At 38.4% G+C, this 27641-nt stretch overlaps 2 protein-coding genes across 2 annotated transcripts; both read left to right on the top strand.

The window, feature by feature from the left end:
- The first annotated feature begins 3022 nt into the window (after window positions 1-3022).
- Window positions 3023-12697, top strand: LOC116512459 (transmembrane protein 68-like). Its single transcript, XM_032222945.1, has 6 exons — window positions 3023-3278; window positions 4494-4661; window positions 5766-5959; window positions 10707-10767; window positions 12370-12509; window positions 12596-12697. The coding sequence occupies exons 1-6, from the start codon at window positions 3023-3025 to the stop codon at window positions 12695-12697; spliced, it is 921 nt and encodes a 306-aa protein (XP_032078836.1).
- Window positions 12698-14225: 1528 nt separating this feature from the next.
- On the top strand, window positions 14226-14666 carry LOC116512696 (NADH dehydrogenase [ubiquinone] 1 beta subcomplex subunit 9-like). The gene has a single exon (XM_032223304.1). The coding sequence runs from the start codon at window positions 14226-14228 to the stop codon at window positions 14664-14666; it is 441 nt and encodes a 146-aa protein (XP_032079195.1).
- Window positions 14667-27641: the final 12975 nt, after the last annotated feature.

The raw sequence follows: 27641 nt of genomic DNA, 5'->3' as shown, positions 1-27641 counted from the left end.
ACGGTTCCTTAGAAATTTGTCCTTATTGGCAAAGGAAATGCTGAGAGATTCGCAAAAGTGCTCTGGCTTGTAGGTGGTACGCTCCTTTTATTAATCAAACCGTCCAGACACTAGCAATAAGGGCTCCCCTGGCAGGTTTGGATTAAACTAAGCTAAACTGGATGACTTCTGGATAGAGACCAAATGCAGGGCTATTTATTTCTTTATTGATTTTGGTTTGTCAAGCATGTATGAGAAAGCAAGTATAAGTATGGGTTTAGTGACCAAAGTTACAATGGCATTGAAAAAAGGGACTGATGACAATTTTTCACACTTAGCGACCATTTTCACACTTAGCAACCGTTGCAGCATCCTCATGGTCATGTGATCAAAATTTTGATGTTTGGTAACAGATTTGTATTTATGATGGTTTCAGTGTTCTGGGGTCATGTAATCACCTTTTGACAAAGTCAAATGGGGAAACCAGATTCACTTATGTTACTAACTTATCAGCTGCAGTTATTCACTTAAGAACTGTGGCAAGAAAGGTGGTATAGTGACCAAAGTTACAATGGCATTGAAAAAAGTGACTGATGACCATTTTTCACACTTAGCGACCACTTTCACGCTTAGCGATCGTTGCAGCATCCTCATGGTCACGCAATCAAAATTTTGACATTTGGCAACAGTTGCAATTTATATTTGTAAATTGTAGTTATGTTGAAATAATAAAAAATATTACAATACTATTTTTGCGTTGTATGAAAATTTTTGTTGCTCCGTATAAAATTTTTAATCAAGCCCCCCCCCCCTGTCAAAGGTGTCCCTCTTTACCAATCTGAAAATCTGGTCACCTTAGTGTAACCACTAACCCTTTCTACAAAATGGTCTATTAAAGTGAATTTGAAAACCTTATAGAAATAAAATTAAATTTTGAAATTGCAAATAAATTGAAGTTCCAAAATTCACTCTCTTTGGAGGAGTTTATAGAAAATGCATATTTATGTAAATATTTCTTTGTATATGATGTTTCAGAAATTACATAAAATGTTCGTAATCTGTATACAGAAGAATGAAGTCACAGCACAAAAAGAGCAACAATCCAAGGAATTGTGGGAGACCATTAATAGATAACTATCTTCTTGCAGCCAAGGGAAGTGATATGGTTGTTAAACAATAATTAGAGGCGTAAACCACACCTACAGCCAGATAGTTTTAAACTCAAAAGATACAGTCAGCAGAAATATCTCAACATATGACAGATGAACAAAAGAAGAAACAAAAGTGTAAACCCATTAACAAATAAAAGATTTCAAGCTCGGACAGCTCTTACAAGTTAATCCACTTAAAAGGCTTTGAAAAAGAAGAGGACAATAATCACCTACCCAGATTTTGGTAATATTTTTAAATTGTTATGTTGAAGTTTTGAACCATAATAGTGTTTAAGATAACAAGATTATAATAAGCAATAAATAAGTAATCTTAAAATGAACAAAGTAATGAGATTGCTAAAATTCTAATATTCTTGCAGATGTTTCATTACCCAAACTAGGTAACATTATCACTGCTAGTCCAGTAAGTAAGTAAGTAAGTAAGTAAGTAAGTAAGTAAGTAAGTAAGTGTATAGCTAGTAAATATAACAACAATCATTCCATCCTTAATGAAATATATATCAATTTGTATTGTCCCTCTTGCATTTTACAAAAGTGGATAAAATTGTACAATTTGGTGGAAAGGATTGTAAACATTATGGTGAACCTGGGAAAGTTTTTTTTTTAAGTAAATAATTTGCAAGTGTGTTTTCTGAATTACTGATGTAGTTAAAATGTATGGAGAAAAATGGGGAAATGTTTTCACCATCAACATGTGACTTATTTCATTGGACAATTTCTCATTCAGCTTTTTTAAAGTCTGACAACAGCATTCCAGTTAGGAATTTGCCTCTTTCTCCATTCTGACTTCAATAAAGGTCTTCAATGAGTGGAAGAAAGCTGTTATACACAGTATTATTTTCCCATATACTATAAGTTTATATTTTGAGTTGCCATGAAAAAAATTGATATCTTTTGTTTGTAGCATATAATTCAAAGTTCAGCTACATAGTTTAATGTATTCTGATCTTAACATTATTGAACCAATTATGAACAAATATGATAGCAGAAATTAATTGCTAATTAAAGAAACATCAATATTTAGCTTTCGCTCTTGGCTACATATTTATAAATACAAACTAATCAAATACCTGATTGCTAACACTTATGGATTTAAGGTTTGTGCATGTTATCCTGAGTATTTTCCTCCTCAGTTATCTAAGATCAAGTTAATGTTGTTTAATGCTCTTTAATTGTATAATGTAATGTAGCATAAGTAATTAACAAGAAAATTGAAACATGATATATGAGTTTGAATTAATGATTTTTCAGTGCTTACTATTTAAGGAAATAAAATGAAAGCAAATCAATTTATACTTTGAAGTCCATGTCTGACTGTCCTAATATATTTCATAACCAGCATTAGATTTTTAAAAATTGTCTTAATATGCATATGTATTAGCACAGTACTTATCTAAAATTATAGTCAAATCCTCCCAAAATCTACTCCTAACTTTCAGATACAATCCCGTAAAATGCAAGCCACTTTATTCTCTAGATTAATTTAATTAGCCATTTAGGACAGGGACCAAATATATAGTAGTAAGTATCTGGCCCATAGTTGTGAGTGTTTTTGGAGTAGCTCAGCTTAGATCACTATTACTATTTTTTGATCCCTATGTACTGTCCAATTTAATTGAAAGCTTGCAAAATAATGAAAATTTGAAATTATATAAAGAAGCACTGAGATCTTGAGAAATTGCACTTGCAAGATTTCAACCATTCTCACAGATAATTGCTTTCATTTTCCAGGAAGGAAGGCAACACATGACGTAATATTCCTAAACTTCATATTGCAAGATTTATGTTGAGTATTGTTATTCTTATATTGTTCTTTAATATTTTTTCCCTTTCTCATCAGAGAATAAACTTCACATTTCACACCGGTACTTATGAACTCCACAATAAGTCTGCCATACATATATGAAGAATGGCTTCTCTTGAGCTTGGAGAAATATTTTATTCCCACAGTCTTGTGGCCTGTAGTGGCATTATTTGCAGTTCCACTTTGGATTATTTTCTATATCTATCTATCTGTTTTCATTGTCCTGGTCTATGAGATGTCTGGTAAAGCTAAAGAAGATGCCCAAAGAAGCTACTATTTTATTTTGGGATATCTCTGGGACTACTTTGGAAGAATATGGCATGGTAAGAAATGTTTATTGTTTTGAGTTTGTTTGTTCTGGGAAAAGGGTCCTATTTCTGATATTTGTATTTGCCATCAGCCATTTCTTAAATTCAATGAAATATGAATACTGGGATTTGAATTCAGAGAATTCTGCTTTAAGTTCTGCAATATGTCTACATGTTCACTACCCGTATTTAAATATTACATTTAAATGACTTACTAATTAGATGATCTACTGCATTAACTAGTTTCTACTGTCCTGAGCTACAACTTCAGCAAAGCTATAATCATTACTAAAAATATTTAGCACAACATATTCTGGTATTAATTACATGTTATTCAGGAGATCTTAGTCTGGATACTCTGATTTAATTGAATGGTAATAACGAGGTACTGGCTTGTTTATTTAGAGCAAAAATGTACATATTTCTATTATCTATACAATATATAATACAACATGGACATGTTTTTTTATAAAAGAAATACTCATATGAGCAGCTTGCTCTTCTGTCACTGATCAAACTGAAACTGCAGAATTAATTATTCTTGCATTAGAGCAGGGGTCCCCAACCAGGGGTGGGTTCCTACCAGTTTGGACCAGTTCAGCCAAGTAGGTAGTAACGTGGCCTGCCACGCATGCACATGTGATTCTGCACATGTGCAGAAGCTTTTTTTATTACTGTGCATGCGTGCATCGCACATATCAAGTGCATGTGCGTGTGTATGCTTGCAGCACAATCCTGGGCAAACTGGCAGTAGCAGCAGCCGGAACCCACCCCTGTCCCCAACCCACCTCCATGGACCAACACTGGGCCATGGCATGCCAGCAACCATGCCATGCAAACAAGTGAAGCTTTTCCTATTAATAAATGTCAAAATTTTGAATTGTCCTTATTAATCAGCAAAAGTCTAATAATTTATTTGTGTGTTTTTAATTAAAAAAAAACAAAAACAGTAGAGATACTTCGAGTTACTTATTTGGCAAGCGGAAGTAGTTTAGGTCATTAAATTATCCAATTCCCTGTTCTCCATAAAAATCGTGATACACAGTTTAATAATTCTATCAGACAATATAATATGCTATTTTAATAGAAGTAGAGACTACTGTGATCTAATAATACATCAAGCATAATCACCATCTATAGATACTTTGGAACCTCTTGGTATAATAAAGTCTTATGATACATTTGATTATATGAATGACAATATTCTGTTCTGTTTTGTATTAAAAACAGGGTATGAATTACATGGAGTAGAAAATCTACCAGATGGACCAGGCCTTATTATTTATTATCATGCTACACTTCCTATAGATTATATTTTCTTTCTAGCAAGGATCTTTTTCCTGAAGAACAAATTGTGTTGCTATACAGTGGTTGATCATTTTGTCTTTAAGTTGCCAGGTAAGCAATTTAAGCAATAAAATGCAAAACTTATTTGTATCATTGCATTTATAGATATATGGTCTGCCTAAGGAGTTGACAATATATTGTCCTTCTGCTTTATTTTATTCTAAAACTTATTTGAGGTAGTTCAGGCTTAAAGTATTTTTGGGATTTGGTATATTCTGTAATATATTTTCACACTGAGCAAGCAACTGAGGCTATGAAAATGATTTTATTTGTTATCTTGAAAGAAAGGAGATATCAAATTTGCCTTGATAAAGCAATTTAGGTGGTGTGAAATTAATCAGATATCAATGCTAAAGGTTGGGGTTAGGGTTCCTCTCAACCTTCTCCCTGAGAGCTAGGGAATTGCCCCCAAGATATGCTGCTTCAGCCACCTTCATGAAGCCATGTCTTCCAGAAGACTTTCAGCATGCATAGGCCAGTACTAAGAGAGAAGTCTCTTTTTAGCTGTCTGTCAGCACCTAGAAAAGATCTATATACACATCCATTCCATACACACATATAATTATATTATAACACATGATATATTACTATATGTATATGTGGTTATACTTTTCTATAATATAATGGTTTGAAAACTTTAGAGTAGAGGAAATTTCACAATAGATTACAACTGAAGAGTTCTACCTTCTAATCATTATGTCTTCTAAATATATATGTTACAGAGTTACTTTAAAATACAATTCAGCAAAATAGCTCATGTTATCAGAAACTAAAATATAATGCTTGTTGCTATTTATTTTTTTAAAAGTTTTTTATTTATTTTTCCAAATAAATAGCATGTTGCTATTTATTAATGAATAAGAAAATAAATGACTTACTGTTCAAAATGAAAACAATTCAATTTGAAATAAAACAATTCTTAGATCTTATTTCTTGTATGCCAGCTAGATGGTTTCTCATTTACTTCCCAGCTAAAACATGTTGACCATCACTGACAAAGTTAAGAAAATAAATTAGTATTGCTGATTGCTTTATTTCAGAAATAAAGCAATTTAGTCTTTCAAAAAATGTACTTTCTTATTACATTGTTCAGCATTCTGCTCTCAAAAAGGTTTTTAATTTTATTTTTTAATTCATTTTATTTCTTTCCTTCAGGCTTGAAAATGCTTGGCAATAATTTGAAAATGATAACTGGTTCAAAGGAAGAATGTCTTCGTGCCCTGAAGAGTGGATATTGGGTGGCTATTTCACCAGGAGGAACACGAGAAGCCATCTTTAGTGATGAAACCTATAACATTTTATGGGGTAAACGCCAAGGTTTTGCCAAAGTTGCTTTAGAAGCAAGAGTGGTAAGTCTTATCCAATACCTAGCAATAGGAATAAGCTGACCAGATTTTCAGATTGGAAAAGAGGGACGCCTTTGACTGGGGGGGGGGGGGGGGGGGGGCTTGATTAAAAAAAAATTTTTTTGTCAAAAGGTCACCCCAGGACACTGAAACCAGCATAAATACGAATCTGTTGCCAAACAAAATTTTGATCACGTGACCATGAGGATGCTGCAACGGTCGCTAAGTGTGAAAAATGGTCGCAATGGTCGCTAAGTGTGAAAAATGGTCATCAGTCACTTTTTTCAATGCCATTGTAACTTTGGTCACTAAATGTTTTCCCCCTCCCCGAGACTCCTCACTTCTTCCTTCATTCCTCTTGCTTATCTACCTTCACCTTATCCGTCTTCTGCTCTTTCCCTCCCTTCCTTTCTCCTTCCATCCTCTCTTCTTTCCTCACTCACTCCCTTCCTCCTTTTCTCTTCCTTCCTCCTTCCATTCTTTCAGCTTCATTTCTTTTGCCTATCTACCTTCTCTGTCTTTCTGCTCTTTCCATTTCTCTCTTCCTCTTCGCTTCTGTTCCTTCCTCCTTCCCTCCTTTCCTATTTTCCTTCTGCCTATCTACCTTCACCTTCTCTGTCTTTCTGCTCTTTCCCTGTCTTCCCCTTTCCTCCCTCCCTTCTTTCCTTTCTAGTTCCATCTTTTCTTCTTTCCTCTCTCCCTCCCTTTTTCTTTTTTCCTTCCTTCCTCTTTCCTCTTGCCTATCAACTTCATCCTCTTTGTCTTTCTGCTCTTTCCCTCTCTTCCCCTTTTCTTCCTACCTCCTTCCCACTTTTCTCCCTCCCTTCTTCTTTTTCTTCTTTTTTTCTTCCATCTTCCTCCTTCTCCTCCCATTCTTTCTCCTTCCATCTATCTTTTCTCCTTCCATCTTCTCCCCCCTCCCTTCTTCTTTTTCCTTCCCCCCTCCCTCCTTCCTTCCTCTCCTTCCCTTTCTCGCACACAGGAAGGGGAGGGGAGGCTTTCTAGTCGCTTTCACAGCATAATTTCTTTATCTAACTTTTAAAAAACAGTGTGCAAATCAAACTTGAGATTTTCGTAACCTGCGAAGCACCAAGTTATTATCTTCTGTTGTTACAAATTCGCAGCTACTCCATTCTTTCCGATAGGGAACTGCATTTCCCAAGATGCCTCAAGTCCTCAAAGCGCTGAACGCGGTTTTGCAATTGACTCCAGCGAGGCCCGGTAGCCGCCGGCTGGGGTGGCTGTCAAGGCGCTGACAGCGGAGCAGACGCGCCGTTTGTTACTGCTTCCAGCAATCGAGACGGACGAGGGAAGCGGCGGTGGCGGGAAGCAACCAAGCCTTGCAGACTTGCTTCCCACCGCAGCACAGGGGCCGCACAGGCGTGATTGCTTCCCACCCGGAGGTGGCGGCAAGAGCAGTGCGTTGTTGTTGTTGGGGCCAGCCTGCTCGTCCATGGCTGGAGCCGGGCAGCGACTGTAAGGACTGCTCGGGCGAGGTGCGGAGGAAGAACGGAAGGTCCCTAACGCCCACGACGACGGCTCCAGCCATGGACAAGCAGACTGGCCCCAACAACAACAACGCGCTGCTCTTGCCGCCACCTCCGGATGGGAAGCAACCAAGCCTTGCAGACTCGCTTCCCACCGCAGCACAGGGGCCGCACAGGCGTGGTTGCTTCCCACCCGGAGGTGGCGGCAAGAGCAGTGCGTTGTTGTTGTTGGGGCCAGCCTGCTCGTCCATGGCTGGAGCCGGGCAGCGACTGTAAGGACTGCTCGGGCGAGGTGCGGAGGAAGAACGGAAGGTCCCTAACGCCCGCGACGACGGCTCCAGCCATGGACGAGCAGGCTGGCCCCAACAACAACAACGCGCTGCTCTTGCCGCCACCTCCGGATGGGAAGCAACCAAGCCTTGCAGACTCGCTTCCCACCGCAGCACAGGGGCCGCACAGGCGTGATTGCTTCCCACCCGGAGGTGGCGGCAAGAGCAGTGCGTTGTTGTTGTTGGGGCCAGCCTGCTCGTCCATGGCTGGAGCCGGGCAGCGACTGTAAGGACTGCTCGGGCGAGGTGCGGAGGAAGAACGGAAGGTCCCTAATGCCCGCGACGACGGCTCCAGCCATGGACGAGCAGGCTGGCCCCAACAACAACAACGCGCTGCTCTTGCCGCCACCTCCGGATGGGAAGCAACCAAGCCTTGCAGACTCGCTTCCCACCGCAGCACAGGGGCCGCACAGGCGTGATTGCTTCCCACCCGGAGGTGGCGGCAAGAGCAGTGCGTTGTTGTTGTTGGGGCCAGCCTGCTCGTCCATGGCTGGAGCCGGGCAGCGACTGTAAGGACTGCTCGGGCGAGGTGCGGAGGAAGAACGGAAGGTCCCTAACGCCCACGACGACGGCTCCAGCCATGGACGAGCAGACTGGCCCCAACAACAACAACGCGCTGCTCTTGCCGCCACCTCCGGATGGGAAGCAACCAAGCCTTGCAGACTCGCTTCCCACCGCAGCACAGGGGCCGCACAGGCGTGGTTGCTTCCCACCCGGAGGTGGCGGCAAGAGCAGTGCGTTGTTGTTGTTGGGGCCAGCCTGCTCGTCCATGGCTGGAGCCGGGCAGCGACTGTAAGGACTGCTCGGGCGAGGTGCGGAGGAAGAACGGAAGGTCCCTAACGCCCGCGACGACGGCTCCAGCCATGGACGAGCAGGCTGGCCCCAACAACAACAACGCGCTGCTCTTGCCGCCACCTCCGGATGGGAAGCAACCAAGCCTTGCAGACTCGCTTCCCACCGCAGCACAGGGGCCGCACAGGCGTGATTGCTTCCCACCCGGAGGTGGCGGCAAGAGCAGTGCGTTGTTGTTGTTGGGGCCAGCCTGCTCGTCCATGGCTTGAGCCGGGCAGCGACTGTAAGGACTGCTCGGGCGAGGTGCGGAGGAAGAACGGAAGGTCCCTAACGCCCGCGATGACGGCTCCAGCCATGGACGAGCAGGGCAATAACAACTAAACAGGCAGGCATGCCAAGTGGCACAGGACAGGCAAGAATTTACCAGGGGCTTTTTAATTAGGGGTGGAGGGAGATGGACCTCAATTCAGGACCGCGTGAGGGAGTCCTGTTTTTTCAAGCAAGAATTCTCAAAGAGCAGTTGCTGCCGCGAACGAAAAGCAGTTTTTAACCCCAAGCGCGATGCCACGAATGTCACTATTTCCATCCAAGCCGCCACCACAATCCTTGCAAGCCGGCAAGAAAGCGGAAGCAAGAAGAAAAAAATAAATAAATAACCACCCTCCCAAACAGCCGGAGCTTGCAAATGGCGACGTTGCAATGAGGGTCGTACTCCTGACCCTCTAAAACTCTCGGGAAACTCCTTCGCAGCCACGGGGGGGGATCACAGGAGCAGCCCCACTGGCGGGAGAACAATGGCACGGCTGCGAAAAGGCACAAGGGGGGGGAGATTGACAGCAAGGGTCCGTCCCGCCGCTCGCCTTAAAGTTCTCGCCTAGCCGAACTCTGGGGTTGCAGCCGCTGCTCGCCATTCCCTCAACTCAGAGTACGGAGCGCGCGCAAAACCCTGCCAGGCGGGACTCCCTGCAAACCTCTCGCATATTCCCCCCCCCCGCTTGCTCCGTCTTACCAGATTTTGGGGGGTATCTGTAGAGGAAATTGGACGGGACATCCACCTCTTCCACTCCGGCGTTCTGCCGGCTGGTGAGCGCTCCCATGCTTCAGGCACGGCGGCAGAGGGTATCCGGGGTTGCAGAGGGGGGGCAGAGAGGAGGGGGGTGCGTGCATGCTAAGCGGACTCCAGCCAATCAGTGAGCTGGCTGGGATGGAAAACTTTAAGCACGCCGCGTTTTCCATCCCAGCCAGCTCACTGATTGGCTGGAGTCCAGGCCAATCCAGTCAGTGAGCGGCAAGCTGGGCTGGCTTAAATTTGTAGGTAGGTAGGATAGAGAACAGAACGATGAGCCAGCCCAGCAAGCTAGCAGCTGATGGGCGGGAGCTGCGAGCGCCAAAAAAAGCGTGCCTTTTTAAAAGGCGGGCGGGACGTGGGAAAATGCATTCAAAAGCGGGGGTGTCCTGCCAAAAGCGGGACGTCTGGTCACCTTAAATAGGAATGACATATAGACTTACATAGTGTATCATAGTTTATTTACAGAACTCTATAAGTGGTTTACAGATTCAGCATATTTGCCCCCAACAATCTGGATTCTCATTTTATTGATTGTGGAAGAATAGAAGACTGAGTCAATCAGAATCTAAGTCCTGGCTTTGGGCAGAGTTAGCCTGCAGTACTCCATTCTAACCACTGCCCACCATGCTTGTACATGGAGAAATCACACTGTATATTCCACAACATCCATCAGATTGTATTTTTATTAATTCCCTGACAGTTGCCTTATTATTTAATTTGTATCCCACCCTTATTATTTTTACAAATAACTCAAGGCAACATATCCAACATACCTTCTCCCCTCAACCACAATCCTGTGAGGTGGGTTGGGCTAAGAGAATTTGAGTGGCCCAAAAAACAAGGAGAGAATCAAAGGAGGGGATTCTATATGTAGGTCACTTTAGGTTCCTGGCAGGAAGATGAGATATACATTTAATAATTTTGTAAATAAAGAACATGAGGAAGCTGCTACAGTAATTAAGGAAAGGCTATATATTTAGAATCAAATGACGTTTTTTAAATTACCAGTTATTAAAATGAAATATTTTAAGTAAATGAAGTTGATATTTGCTTATTTGCTTCTTTTTCCCTAGCCCATAATTCCAATGTTTACAGAGAATGGTCGTGAGGGGTATAGGACGTTTGGAAGAATAAGTAAGTTAAACAAACTACATGTTTTCTAAATTTATAATCTGTTTTTCTAAAAAATAAACTACGTCAATGTTCCTAAACACTCAAATATTTATTTTAGCCACCCATCTCAAATGCAAGTAAGTCTGGGTGGTGTACCCCAAGACTGGAACAATAAATATCTAAAATCATTATAAATACACTTTCCTTATTATCAGTAACAAAAATTAAAACATTAGTATCCAGTTATTTTTTTTCTAGTTTAACCCTTCATCTCACAAGCAACTGACTCATGCAATTATAATACAAAAATTAAAAGTTATAAAACATAAAACAAATAAATGACAAACAAAGGGATGTTAGTAATAGTAGAACTATCTCACAAGTTCACCCATCCTCTGAGGTTAAAGCTGACTAGTACAATGCAGCATATACATAATATTTCTGATATTATTCCACAACCAACATTTTTTTTCTGCTTGAACTTGTTTTACTGGAAAACTGCGTATTTCTAGATTATGTTGCTATTTGTATTGTATGCAGTCTAAGAACCCAAATTTTAAATAGCTTATTATTTGAAATATGCTCACTAAGCAAGGCAGGGGAAGCCTGAAGAACATCCTTGGAAAATTTTCTAATTCTTTAGAAACATAGCTACTGAAGTTATCTGTGTAGTAGCTAACAAGATGTGCTGGTAGCTATGGTTGTGTTGTGCATATTTTGCTTCTGTGTCTGTGTGTTTGCGTGAAGATGTAATTTAGGCTGGGTCAAAGGTGGGTTTCTACTGGTTCGGACCGGTTCGGGTGAATAGGTAGTAACTCGGGCCCCCACACACCTGAATCAGTTCTATTGTCAGTGACGCCATCTTGATTTTTGGTTCTGTGCATGCGCAGAACAAACTCCATTGCAGAAATATGTCTGTGTGTATAAGGGGAATGCTTTTATGATTGTGTCTGTTTTTGCTCTCTCCTTATGTAAATTTTTTTGTAAATGTAGCACTGTGAAGCATAGAATTTCACCCTGGTCATGTGATCAGGAGAAAGGAAATACGGAAGTTTAAACTGGAGCAATCAGTAGCACTACCAAGGAGTCACTTAACTGCTTATCTGCAAGGACCTCACTGGTGGATTTGTTTCTCGAAACTCTCGGAGTTTCGAGAAACAAATAGGATAGTCTCTGAATCTGGGCCAAGTAGCAAAACTCTCTTTTGCTACTTGGCCACCATCATAAATTTTGTTTTATTCTCTTCTGTTTTGAGAATTAATGTATCAGTAGTAGACAGATAGCCTTAAGTCTCCCTGTATTTGTTTCCGACATTCCAGATGAAAAAAAATAATAAAAACAAAAAGAGATGCTTTCATATACACAGTTATATTGTATGCTGAACATAGAATGATACAGAATGATGATTTAATAGTTGTTATCAAGGATATAATAGGCATTGATAATTTAGGAACCTTTGTAATTTTACATCACCTTTTAAAATATTTTTATTGAAGAAAATTTTAACAAAGTAGAAACCATAAAAGACAATAAAACCATAAAATCATATAGTTTAACTTCAGAATGCTGTTCATCTGAACCTAACCTCTTATTTACTTACCATGCAATTTTCTCATCATATAGAACTACTTAAAATCTTATATGAATATCTTCGATGGCCAATAATCATTTTGTATGGCGGGTTTCCAGTGAAATGGCGTACACATATTGGAAAGCCCATACCATATGATCCAAACACAACTGTTGATGAGCTGGTGAAAAAGGTAAACTGATCTATATGTGAGTATCATTAAGCAAAAGCATTCAGGAATCAAGAGAAATTTACATCTGTGTTTTCTTCTTCTAATAGGCACAAAATGGTTTACAGACTTTAATAGAAAAAAACCAAAAACAACCAGGATGTATAAGAAGTGGTCTGTTGGCACGGTTTCGTAACAAGAAAAATGAATAATTCCAATGAAAATACAATGGAACAATGACAGCCTTATCCTTATTGTAATTCTATATCCTAATGCATTATTGAAATATTGCTACTCTTATAAACTTGTAAACAGTTAAAATGAAGCCTTTTGATGTTGTTATATGTGTTACATACACATTTAACTAAATAGGTTCCTGGAATTCATAGTTCAGCAGGTTTTGAAGTCTTCCAGGCAACAATGCTGAAGGATTTCATTCTCCATGACTTAGGTGACTAATTCATTTGGGCTTGGAATCTCACAGCATCTATGGCAAACATGGGCTTGTTGCCCATGATTTTGGACCAACACATATAATAGATATAATAATCTATTATTATATATTAAAATATTAATAATATTAATAATAGTTATTAATAATAACATATCACATCTTGTATTTCCCTTGAAGCAGATGAGACATTCATCTGAAGATGGTGTACATTGACATTAGTACATAGTGGAGTCGTTATTTTGTTCATGTACACATTGCTGCCATATTTAAACTCTACAAGAGTGGTGGCTGGTTAGGAAGTCATATCCCATGTGCCTGATAGAAGACTTGACATTTTTTAAGGTTTATTGAGAATTTTTCTTCAAGAAGGTAGGCATTTGTAGAGGAGAGAGTGAATGGCCTTGAAAGACAAAAAAAAACTGCTACCAAGGCAATGTTCAGATGAAAGAGTCCTGAACCACAGTCAAAAAAGCAATTTGAAAAAAAAATTGTTTAAATAAAATGATGTTAAAACTATTAAAATTGTTAAATAATAATTTCTTTAATTTTAGAAATTTATTGTGATTGTAAAATTTATGCTGGGGATTGTTTCATTATGCTGATGTTTTATTATTACTGATGGCAATAATAAATTGGTAATAATAGTCTTTGAATCTGCAGTATTGTTCAATAAATAAATAAATATACAATTTTTGTGAGTGATAATTATTTTTATTATTTTGTTCATATTAAGGGAAACCTTGATTTTAATGTTAGTTCATGATTGTCCTTAAATATTTTGCTACCTGAAATGAAGGGGCATGTGTACCTATCTAGCAGGGTCAAAATATAAGTATTATAAGACAACCAAGCTATTTCACATACAAGACTCAGAAAAAAATATTCTCTCCAGGGCACTTGTATTATCAAGTTTAATTTTAGGACTGGGTTCTTGGCATATAAATAAATTTGATGGATAATAGACATATTTTTACAGAAAATCCAGAACATAGTCTAATGCAATCAATTACAATCAGATATTACTGCTCAGTGTTGTACAACTATCTCAAAACACAGGTGGCTATATACTCAAATAATTAAGAGGTTTACTAAAATCATTCAAAACTCTTATCTCCCTTAAATAGTCAGATGGACCCCCATAAACTTTTGTACCTGAAGTTCAGGTAACTTCTCCTGATGCCCATCACTTCAGCAATCTCTTCCCTTTTTTTCCTCCTTTGAGGAAAGTCATATTTCGATGGTGGGCTACCTGTCGTATCAGCAGAAGGTGCTGCTACAAGCAAGCCATGCGGCACCTTGAGTCCTGGTGTGTCTACCGGGATAGGTATAGATACTACGCCTGTCTGATGAGAGCAAGATTTGATGAGCACAAGGATGAAAAAGACATGGTTAAAGCAACCAAGTTCTTGATGGCCGCCGAAGAATTTTGGGAAAGGCAACATCCTCAGCTGTACATCTTTCCCGACTTTCCAGGTGGCACAGGCTATGAGAGATACAAGTGCTATAAGTCACCTGAATGGATCCTAGAAATATGGCATCCATCTGAGAAAGCAATGTACCCAGATTACTTTGCTAAGAGAGAACAATGGAAGAAACTGCGCTTGGAAAGTTGGGACAAGGAGGTCCAGCAGCTTCAGGAAGAAACCCCACCCGGTGGTCCTACTACTGAAGACTTACCTCCCACTCGTAAAAGGGACGCCTGCCTCCTTTCTGCTGGCAGTACATAACTAAGCCTCACAGATACCCATTGCAAAATGCTCCTTTCTTAAAGGTCTATCTAATCCCACGAAATAGTTCTGTGAGCTTCCTGCAGCCGCTCTTCATTGTATTACTGTACTAGAAAACACAATAAAATTCTAATATTAGCCTAAAAAAAAGTAATATTTCATTTTATCTAAGCTGACAATCAATGGTCTAGCTTGGTTCACATATTACATCATTGAATTTTCATTGTCTATCCTTTGCAATATTTATTAAATATAAAAGGGTAATTTAAAAAAATTGAAACTTTCATTCTCCAAGGTATGTGTTAAGGGGTTATTTATTTTATTATTACATTAGTATTATATAAGGGACGTGGTGACTCAATGGCTAAGATGCTGAGCTTGTCGATCAGAAAGGTCAGCAGTTTGGTGGTTCAAATCCCTAGCACCACGTAATGGAGTGAACTCCTGTTACTTGTCCCAGCTTCTGCCAACCTAGCAGTTTGAAAGCATGAAAAATGCAAGTAGAAAAATAGGAACCACCTTTAGTGGGAAGGTAACAGAGTTCCATGCACCTTTGGCATTAAGTCATGCCATCCATATGACCACCGAGATGTCTTCAGACAGTGCTGGCTCTTTGGCTTTAAAATGGAGATAAACACCACCCCCTAAAGTTGGGAACAACTAGCACAAATGTGCACGGAGAACCTTTATCTTAGTATTATATAACATTACTCCAATACAATAATGTGCCATAATAACAGATTCTTTTTCAAGAAGAATTTAAAGAAGAAAAAAGAATTAAAAAGAAAAAGCTTACTGTAGCTTCTACCACAGTGTACTTAGCTATTCCATGTTCTTTCATTACTGTTACCTACTTTCTCACAGGAGGTGAGATTTTTGGGTTTGAAAGAACACCAAAATAAATATAGAAATGTAAATTCTATGTTATATTGCTAGATTGAGAGATTAACTGAGAATGTTAATTCTCTTATTATTATTCTCTTATTATTCTCTATAGTTAAAATAATACTAAAATCCACATCAATTTTTAAATGACTAAGTGAAATAAACTGAAAATGTTTATTTTAGTTGCTTGGTAATTCACAGATTATATATGTATCTAACAAGTGTACTGTAAATAACAACAAGAATATTTTAGCACTGAAGTCCTAGTATTATAATAGGACACCAACTATTATCCCACATTCAAAATGTTTTCCTGCTTCTAACCAAGCACATCCAAGGCTTCATTTTTTCTAAACAAATGAGATCCTCCCCCCAAAAAATTTTTACATACTGTACAGAAATACACAATGGAAAATAATGAATATTTAATAATATAATGTAACATGACTACAAAATGTCCAGAAAAATTGAACATACTAAAAAAAAAATTCAGAAAAAGAACAATGGTTCCCAATTCTAATTTTATGCATACAATTATGGTATCACTCATTACCAATCTATTCTTGGATTACCAAATTCCACTCATTAAATTTGAAAAGAAGTTTCTTTCATAATGATATTATGCAAAAGTGCCACCATACAACACTTTAGATTTAGAATGGTTTTTATTAAACAAATTACACTGTTATTAACAATGGATGTGGAAGTCCTAATGCTCCAGAACTTTCCCTTTCTCAGCAACATCCAGAAAAATTAATGTTCTGGGAATGATACTATATATAGGTTTTCCAGAAGTTAAACTTTTTAAAAGCGCTCTGATGTGCATATTATAATTCTTCAATCTAGTTGCACAATGAAATGTTGATAAATTCACTAGTGCAATATTGTATTCCAGTCATATCTAATATATATAGCTGGAGGAGTTATAAGTTACTGAAGAAAGTACTTAACTTTCTTGAGTATATTAGCAGAATTTTATAATATATATTAATCTATTCTCAAATTGGACTTAGATGGCAAGAAACAATAGAACTGGTAATGCAGCAGACTGGACTGGAAATAGATGAACAAGCGTTCAGCTTCAAGGACTTCTTCATTCTGCTCTATTTCTATAATTATTAATATTTCTTACTCTTACTTTCTTGGCTGAGTAATTCTATACCAAATTCAATACTAGAAAACCTTCCCTTGATCTGAAAGCACTAATATTTGGCCTGGCTCAGATATCAATAGATATGTCAGATGTTGACAGAGAAGTTCACAGTAATAATAATCAATATAATGAGAAGTAATTTTCAGAAATTCTTACCAGATTGGTCATCACTCAGGTCAACAAGGTACACTCTAGGTGTTGAAGTTTTGGACATCTGGTGAAAAATGGGCTAGGACTCAGGTGTCAAGCTAACAAGTAACATGTCCCAAATAAGAATAGACCAAAGCAGTCATATTCAAACGAAGTCTTTTTATTAGGAATATATCAAATTGGCAAGGTCTCAGTGTAATTCTAAATCTGGCCAGCCTCTGGAATTACACCCAACGTATACTGTATATTAAAAGTTAGAAATATCCTTCCCAGAGTCACGTTTTCTAATTAGTTCATAGTCCATCAGTCTGGTGTCTCCAAACTACACCTTACACCAACTGCAGGCACTTCCACTTTTCTCACGGGAAAGAATGCCACCTAGCCATAACAATCCCTTTATCTCTCCTACCTCCCTTCTTGCTACCAGATGTGGTGAGCTTGAAGCACCATTAATCCACATGCAGCATATTGAAAAAATATGCATAAGAAATGACTACAATTAAAAATGGCTACACATATGTCCACTTCGGGTCTTGGCTGAACAACCAGAGCCATAGTTCTATAGGACCAATAAAATAAAAGTTGGTTGAATACCATCAAGGCAATTAACATCTGTACATTTCCAGTCATTAAATACACAATTAGAATAATGGAATGGGCTCAAGCAGAACTAAAAGCCTTGGATTGAAAAAAATGGATTAGAATGAATTGTGTTCTTCATCCATGCAGCAGTGAGAAACTCAACTTACCAAAGAGCATAGGTAGGCATGAAATGTTGTAAATATAGAAAGTCCTTGACTTGCAACAGTTCATTTAGTGACCATTCAAGATTATAAAAGCACTGAAAAAAGTGATTTATGACTATTTTTCACACATACAACCTTTGCAGCATCCCAATGGCCATATGTCAAAGTTCAGGTGGTTGGCAACTGATTCATATTGATGATGGTTGTTTCCAGACCTTGTACTCCCCTTTTGTGACCTTCTGACAAGCAAAGTCAATGGGGAAACAAGATTCACTTAACAACTGTAGTGATTCACCTAACAATTGTGGCAAGAGAGGGCATAAAATGGGGGCAAAATTCATTTAAAATCTGTCTTGCTTAGCAACAGAAATTTGGGGCTCAGATGTGGTCATAAGTCAAGGACTACCTGTACACCAAGAAAAAGGGGCATTGGAAGAATGCCCTTCACTCATGGACAGTGAAGAAAATGCATTGAAGCTAGTTTACCATGAAAGTTTACTGATTATAAAGGTGCTTTTTTAAAAAAAGCAACTAGACTGTCTTGTTGTTGTTTTTTTCTTTTTGAAAACATTTTGCTTCTCATCCAAGAAACTTTTGCAGTTGTCAGTTAGGGCTGAAGAAACTTCTTAGATGAGAAGCAATATAAAAAATCCCCAGGAAAGTCCAAGACAACCATGATCTGGATGATTGAGAATCTTTATTGACAATTACTGGATTGAACAAATTGACCTACATGAAAGACCAATGAAGAGACATGGCAAGGCAGAGTATTGCATGAATAGTACAAACATACACATTAGTAGGCAAGACAGTTACAAACATGATACGGAAGTGACTAAAGGAGATGGGGGAGAAATTCTCCTCAGTTCTAAGTTGCTTCTCTCCTTGATTAGTTTCCACCCATTGCTTCTTGTTCTACCCTCAGGTGCCTTGGAAAATAGTTTGACTCCCTCTTCTTTGTGGCAACCCTTGAGATATTGGAACACTGCTACCATGTCTCCCCTAGTCCTTCTTTTCATTAAACTAGACATACCCAGTTCCTGCAACCGTTCATATGCTTTAGTTTCCAGTCCCCTAATCATCTTTGTTGCTCTTCTCTGCACACTTTCTAGAGTCTCCACTTCTTTTCTACATCGTGGCGACCAAAACTGAATGCAGTATTCCAAGCGTGGCCTTACCACGGCATTATAAAGTGGTATTAACACTTCACGTGATCTTGATATCTTCTGCTATTATTCTTGCTTCTGTCCACAGCATCCATAAATTTCTCAATACGCAACTCTGTCTTCCTCTCCAGAAGTCAACACATTTCATAGACATTTGATTCTCATTAGTGTCCCTTTTGGTCCTTCTGAGTTACTTTAGGAACTGAATCATACTTCTGAACAGATTATTTGAGTTCAAGAAAGATTCTTTTTTTTAATTTCTCAGTTAAATTTTTTTATATGCTTATAAAGAAGTTTATGCTTTATTTATAGATTTACTTATTCACTTATACTGCATACATAATTTTCTTTATACATTGTCAGATAATAGTCATCTTTTTTATCATATACTGTAGACTACTTTCAAGGCCATGGGAAAATGTGGAGCGATCTTATATACTATCATTAAAAAAGGGATTAAGGCAATGAATGACTCTTACATTTTTGTAACAAAATTCTCAAAAAGACTTTACAGAAGATTCTAGAAACCTTTTAGAAGGTCTGTACTGTAGCATGGTTCCTGTTAGGAAAGGGCAGGTGAAATGGACTAAGAAGCTGACAGCAGATCAGTTGTGAGGAAGCTGGACACAGAGGGAAAAAAATAAGATGGGAATTAGCAAAGTTGAATTTATGCAGTCTTTGGCTGATGAACAGATGCAAATTCCAAGGGAAATTCAAGAAGATATTGTTAGTTAGGAGAAACAGGCAGCTAAATTTTAAGTACAATCTTTGAATAATTCTTTGAAAAATTAATGGTAATTGCATTTTAGGACAGGGATAATGTTCTTTAACTAGAAGGGTTATTATTGCCCAGGGTTACTTAATTTCAGAATGGTAGTGCAAAACGTTTTTGAAGATACAACCTGAGGAAAGAGAAGTGGGAGGACTATAGATCTTCTTTCTTTAGAAGAAGAAAGAGATAACCTTTAAGAAGGCGTGCAGAAGCAAGTAATGGAAAATTAAAGATAAGTTGGTCCTGGGAAAGAAGAAGGCGTCAGAAAGAAATTCAAAATAACTCCGCCTTGATTCTTTCAGGTGTAAGAAGGACACAGGGATACTCTGGCGGGCTTTCAAGAGTCTGTTACTGTACCTTGCAACAATAAAGTTGCAATCACTAGGCTGCTTCCTGACATTGGTTACCTTGAAGAGCTGAAAGTTTATATGCACCAGCGGAATTCCATTTGTCTTGTTAACTGGAAAAGTACACCTTTTATGGAAATTGATATTTTTGTATCCTTGTTTTGCTACTAAAGGAAAACAATTGAGAGGGTACATAAGAAGGCTGTTGTAGTCTATATTTTATCCAATCAGTCCTGAAACTCACAAACACATCTTTTTTCAGTGAAAGAAGGGAATGCCTATACATTCGGATTTTAGGCTAAATGTGGTTAGTTAAGTAAGATTCTTTCTTGTTTTTTAGCAAATTTTGTTCAAACCAGGTATCATTGATTTTGATCCCAGTCAATTGTTCCTACTAACTTCTTCTGTTTTCCAGTTTCTCATTATCATATCTAGGTTTTAGCATGATTCAGTTGTTTGAAAAGTATTTGCTAATGTTTCATCAGAAAGAACATTTCTGCAGATTGCAGCATTATGTGAAGCTTTACCACTATCTGATCTTCAATATTAGACCTCAAACTTTATAGCTTAGGAGTTCCTTCACCAGAGTTCTATGACTCTCAAGGTTTGTGTCAGGGTTCGTCAGGGCGACATTGCTATGAACGCTTGGCTGCCACAAGCCAATTATCCCCATGGTAACTTTTCTGACACCCACTGCTTAAACCCAAAAAGTCAGAAAGATCGTGAGGTCCTGCTTTCACGGTCTGTATTTGTGCTGAAAATCAAGATCAAGCAAGCTTTCACCCTTCTGCTCCGTGGAAGTTTCTGTCCTCCCTGAGCTCGCCTTAGGACACCTGTGTTACGGTTTGACAGGTGCACCCCCCAGTCAAACTGCCCACCTGATGCTGTACCTGGAACTGGTCAGTGATGGGAGTCAGCACCCCTCCCAGTATCGCATGCAGGGGTAGCTGTGAAATATTTTATTGTGAGATCAATGATGTTCAACCAATAATACTACTTGTTGACTATTCCCTATTCATTTTTTAAAAGTGTATGATGTTCTTGAAGTCCCTCAACCATGCAACACAGCTAAAAGAAATATCTTAATCTCAATTCAGGGAGAAAAAGCCAAGCTAACAGCTTATTAGATTGGAAGGTTTGATTATCTGCATCCAAGTAAATAATTAATTATAGAATCTTCTATGTCCAGAAGACTCAGAAAACTTCAATGCAAGTCATTTATTTCAGGTAAGCCATTTATTATATAGCCAGACGTTTTATTTTATTTTTTTCACAAATTACTTTAAAATATGATGCTGTTCAAAATGAGAATGGAATCTAATCTAACTAATCATTTTTAAAAGGTTCTCTTTCCTTTTCCTATCATATTAATGATAATAGAAGTGATGTAACTGAAGATAATTGCTTGTCATGTCATTGTATGAAAAGTATGCTCTGACTCATAAAGTAGCAATTTTGTCTTTATCTTTAATAGCTGTTATGAAGAAAAACATCAGCACACACCTTCAAGAAGTGGGAGAAATAATAATATAGATATTTCTTCTCTGATAGTGTATTCTTCTGCCTACATACTGATTTGAGGTAAAGCAAATAATTATTATAAACAAAACTATGAACTGAAAAATATAATATTCAAAAGATACTTTGGAAGGGCATTATATAGTATAGTGTTGGCAACTTTTAAGATGCTGGATGGGGAATTCTGGAGCTGAAGACCACACATGTGGTCAAGGTGCCAAGACTGGGAAAGAAAATAGAAGACCTGCTGTCTATTAACCCAGACAACATAATACAACATGTGTCGGACGTCATGGGACATCTGGCTTTAAGATCCAGAAGTCCCAATTGTAAGATGGGTGTTGTGAGATGACAAAGGTTGAAAACTACAGAGTTAGAATGTTTTAATCAATGGAAATAATATAGACTTTCCATGATGGGGGTGGGGTTAGGATCTAAAGTGTAAAGAGAGTTGGAAGAATCATAGGAAACATAAGGAATTAATTGCTTGATGATTGGAATTATGTATAGATACTATGTCAATGTCTACTTCATGTTTTGTTTTAGATAACATAGTGCAAGCTAAAGAAGAAACTTAGTACCTAACTACAGACATATATAGAAGATGACATTTTGAAAAAAAGATAAATGGTTGCTCCATATATGGAAGAGAGGGGTATGATCAAGAAGGATGAATATTAATCATTGTGTTGTAATGATTATGTAATAAAATAATAATAATAATAATAATAATAGTAATAATAATAATAATAATGAAAGTCTATGGAAAGTCAGAAATAGAAATCCAATCATTGACAAACACAGTCCGAGTATTCAGCACCGATATTTCAATGCAGTTTGACATGGAAAAATGTGCCACTGTATCCATAAAAAGGGGCAAAATCACTGCATGTGAGGGAATTGACTCTGCCGTTGCCGGTCCCAAGCCCGGATGAGAAAGGAGGAAGGTTGGGATCAGGTTGGCATCTGGTCCCGTAAAAAAACCCCCGCCAACCCATACAATATGGTGAAAAAAACGAATAAGAATTCCATACCGCATCGGTCGTCGCGCGGGTTAACAAGGGCCGCGGCGGATGTTGGGGTCCCTGGACATCCGTCGACAAGTGGGCTACAAGTGGACCAGCCAACAAAACGACAAAAATATAGTGCAGATGAAAACCGTGCCATAATGGCCTGTTACTACAACTCAGAGCCAGAAAAAAGAGGATATTTAAAGCGAATGTATGAATTATGGAAACAACAATATCCAGATTCAAATGTTAGTGAACAACGACTAGCAGATCAAAGGCGATTTATTATACGGAATAAAGTGTTTAGTGAAGTTGAACATGAGGAAATTCAGGCAAATTGCAAAACCCAAAAAACAATATCACAAGCGGAAATAACTGATATTCAAGACACAACTAAAGACACTATAGTAGAACTCCCAGAAGAAGCTCTCAGGGAGGAAATAACATCACCACCACTAGAACCAGTTATCACTGAACCAACTGATGAACTAACTCAAAAACAAAAAGAATTGAAGGATAAGATCATGGAGCATTTTCTGCTTAATGAGGAAAGGCAACGTTTACCATCACTAAAAACTGTGCCTAAGAAAATTTTGGCCCCTATCATGAAAATGGTTAATGCAGTGTTTTCAACAATTGAACCGGGATCCATCTTGGAAACAAACCAGTTAATGTACAGCGCAGCTGTAATAGTCACTAACGAACTAGGCATTAAAATTAAAGTACCTAGTCACACAACAGAAAAAGCATCAAAGCCAAAGTGGAAAATCCGTCTAGAACAAAAAATCAAAAAATTAAGGGCAGATGCTAGTAACTTAAAGAACATGCATGAGCAACGGCTTAAAAACAACAAAATCATAGATCGGCTAATCAGAAGATATAGATTGGATACAAGAAACATCAATGAAGCTGTAGAGATTGTAAAACAGCAGATAACAGCAACAGCTAGAAAAATTGAAAGATATGAGGCATGAATCATCCAATATAAACAAAATCAGCAATTTCGATCAGACCAACGGCATTTTTATCAAAGTCTTAATGTGAATGGTGACACCAAAAGTGAAAAACCAGAAAAGCAGGCCACAGTTGAATTCTGGAAAGAATTGTGGGAAAATGCAAAGGACTACAACAAGGAAGCAAAGTGGATACATGACTTTGAGAAAAGCATTGGCAACAAACAAATGCAAGTATTAGAAATAACAACTGAGATGATCAAAAATCGAGTTAAAAAGGTAAAGAATTGGACATCACCTGGAAAGGACCAATTACATGGTTTCTGGCTCAAATATCTGACCAGTTTACATGCAATATTGGCCAGGCAACTGAATGAAATTTTACAAAAGGGCCAAATTGATGAATGGTTGACAACTGGAAAAACATACTTGATTCAGAAAGATCCAACTAAAGGAACAACACCTGAAAACTATAGACCAATAACATGCTTACCAACAACCTTCAAATTACTCACAGGCATTATTGCAGATAACATGATGGATTATTTGGAAACAAACAACATCTTGCCAGTAGAGCAAAAAGGCAACAAAAGAAGGAGCAGGGGCACAAAAGATCAGCTTCTAATTGATAAAATGATATTAGAAAATTGTAAGAACAGAAAAACGAACTTGAATATGGTCTGGATTGATTACAAAAAGGCATTTGACTCACTGCCACATAGTTGGATCATAAAATGCTTAGAAACAACTGGCATTAGCAAAAATATTACATCCTTTACTGAAAAGGCAATGAAACAATGGAGAACTGAGTTGGCAGTAGGGAATGAGAGCTACGGAATGGTTAATATCAAGCGAGGAATTTTCCAGGGTGATTCACCTTCACCTCTTCTCTTCATCATCGCAATGATCCCACTATCAGTAATCTTAAAAAAAATGAAATTAGGCTACCAAACAGCCAAAAAAGCTGAAAAAATTTCGCATTTACTATATATGGATGATTTGAAACTCTATGGAAAGTCAGAAATAGAAATCCAATCATTGACAAATACAGTCCGAGTATTCAGCACCGATATTTCAATGCAGTTTGGCATGGAAAAATGCGCCACTGTATCCATAAAAAGGGGCAAAATCACTGCATCTGAGGGAATTGAAATGCCCAATGGCCAACTAATTAAATGCAAAGAAAATGAAGCCTACAAATACTTAGGCATTCTGCAGTTGGATAACATCAAGCATGGAGAAGTAAAAACTATTGTCAGGCGAGAGTACACCAACAGAGTTAGGAAAATTTTAAAATCTAAATTGAATGGTGGAAATACAATCAAGGCCATAAATACCTGGGCAATACCAGTTATAAGATACACAGCTGGCATAGTTAACTGGACACAAGCTGATTTGGACCTTTTGGACCGAAAAACCAGGAAACTAATGACAATACACTACAGTTTACATCCACGTGGTGATACTGATAGACTATATCTGCCCCGAAAATCAGGTGGCAGAGGATTATTACAAGTGAAGCAAACAGTTGAAGAAGAAAAACATGCACTGGCTGATTATTCAAAAGACACTCAAGAACATCTATTAATCGAAGTAAAGAACAAAAATCTACTGAAGGCCCAACAGACAAAACAAGAATACAGAAAATATGTGATAAAATCAAGAATGGAGAGTTGGCAGAACAAAGCACTGCATGGTCAATTTCTGGAAAAAATAAAAGATAAAGTGGACAGTGAACAAACTTGGTTATGGTTAAAAACAGGTACATTAAAGAAAGAAACAGAGTCACTAATCCTGGCTGCGCAAGAACAAGCTATCCGCACAAATGCCATTAAGGCCAAAATCGAAAAATCCTCTGATGATGCCAAATGCAGACTTTGCAAAGAAGCTGATGAAACTGTTGATCACATACTCAGCTGCTGTAAAAAAATCACGCAGACTGATTATAAATTGCGGCACAATTCAGTAGCACAAATGATCCATTGGAATTTGTGCAAAAATTATAATATTAAAACAGCAACAAACTGGTGGGAACATCAGCCTGAAAAAGTCACCGAAAATCAGATGGTCAAGATCTCGTGGGATTTCCGTATACAAACCGACAAAATACTGGCGCATAATACACCAGACATCACACTGGTTGAGAAAAATAAGGTCACAATCATAGACATCGCAATACCAGGTGATAGCAGGGTCGCCGAGAAGGAACATGAAAAAATCGCAAGATACCAGGACTTAAAAATCAAAATTCAACGACTATGGCACAAACCAGCAGTGGTAATTCCAGTGGTAATTGGCACACTGGGTGCTATTCCAAAAGCACTGGAATTACATTTAAAACAGTTAAAAATTGACAAAATCACCATCAGTCAAATGCAAAAAGCCACACTGCTTGGATCTGCACGCATATTACGAAAATACGTTACGACGTCCTAGGCCCCTGGGTGGGGCCCGACTAGTAACCAATGCCAAATCCGGCGAAACAACTGGCCGCTGTGATACAATTGTACAATAATAATAATAATGAAACTCTATGGAAAGTCAGAAATAGAAATCCAATCATTGACAAACACAGTCCGAGTATTCAGCACCGATATTTCAATGCAGTTTGACATGGAAAAATGTGCCACTGTATCCATAAAAAGGGGCAAAATCACTGCATGTGAGGGAATTGAAATGCCCAATGGCCAACTAATTAAATGCAACGGAAATGAAGCCTACAAATACTTAGGCATTCTGCAGTTGGATAACATCAAGCATGGAGAAGTAAAAACTATTGTCAGGCGAGAGTACACCAACAGAGTTAGGAAAATTTTGAAATCTAAATTGAATGGTGGAAATACAATCAAGGCCATAAATACCTGGGCAATACAGTTATAAGATACACAGCTGGTATAGTTAACTGGACACAAGCTGATTTGGATATTTTGGACCGAAAAACCAGGAAACTAATGACAATGCACTACAGTTTACATCCACGTGGTGATACTGATAGACTATATCTGCCCCGAAAATCAGGTGGCAGAGGATTATTAAAAGTGAAGCAAACAGTTGAAGAAGAAAAACATGGACTGGCTGATTATTTAAAAGAAAGTCAAGAACATCTATTAATCGAAGTAAGGAACAAAAATCTACAGAAGGCCCAACAGACAAAACAAGAATACAGAAAAGATGTGATAAAATCAAGAATGGAGAGTTGGCAGAACAAAGCACTGCATGGCCAATTTCTGGAAAAAATAAAAGATAAAGTGGACAGTGAACAAACTTGGTTATGGTTAACAACAGGTACATTAAAGAAAGAAACAGAGTCACTAATCCTGGCTGCGCAAGAACAAGCTATCCGCACAAATGCCATTAAGGCCAAAATCGAAAAATCCTCTGATGATGCCAAATGCAGACTTTGCAAAGAAGCTGATGAAACTGTTGATCACATACTCAGATGCTGTAAAAAAAATCACGCAGACTGTTTATAAATTGCGGCACAATTCAGTAGCACAAATGATCCATTGGAATTTGTGCAAAAATTATAATATTAAAACAGCAACAAACTGGTGGGAACATCAGCCTGAAAAAGTCACCGAAAATCAGATGGTCAAGATCTTGTGGAATTTCCGTATACAAACAGACAAAATACTGGAGCATAATACACCAGACATCACACTGGTTGAGAAAAATAAGGTCACAATCATAGACATCGCAATATCAGGTGATAGCAGGGTCGCCGAGAGAGAACATGAAAAAATTGCAAAATACCAGGACTTAAAAATCGAAATTCAACGACTATGGCACAAACCAGCAGTGATAATTCCAGTGGTAATTGGCACACTGGGTGCTATTCCAAAAGCACTGGAATTACATTTAAAACAGTTAAAAATTAACAAAATCACCATCAGTCAAATGCAAAAAGCCGCACTGCTTGGATCTGCACGCATATTACAAAAATACATTATGACGTCCTAGGCCTCTGGGTGGGGCCCGACTAGTAACCAATGCCAAATCCGGTGAAACAACTGGCCGCTGTGATACAATTGTATAATAATAATACTCCGCCATTGCCGGTCCCAAGCCCGGATGAGAAAGGAGGAGGGTTGGGGTCAGGTTGGCAACCTTGCCCCATAAAGAAAACCTGCCAACCCATAAAATATGGAGAAAGAAACGAATAAAAAGTTTATACCGCATCGGCCATCGTGCAGGTTAACAAGTGCCACGGCAGATGTTGGGGTCCCTGGACATCCGTCGACAAGTGGGCTACAAGTGGACCAGCCAACAAAAGGA

The sequence above is a fragment of the Thamnophis elegans genome, chromosome 8, assembly GCF_009769535.1.
Source record: "Thamnophis elegans isolate rThaEle1 chromosome 8, rThaEle1.pri, whole genome shotgun sequence".
Classification (NCBI taxonomy): domain Eukaryota; kingdom Metazoa; phylum Chordata; class Lepidosauria; order Squamata; family Colubridae; genus Thamnophis; species Thamnophis elegans.
The sequence above is the reverse complement of the archived record's forward strand: the minus strand, read 5'-3'. Positions and strand labels throughout refer to the sequence as shown.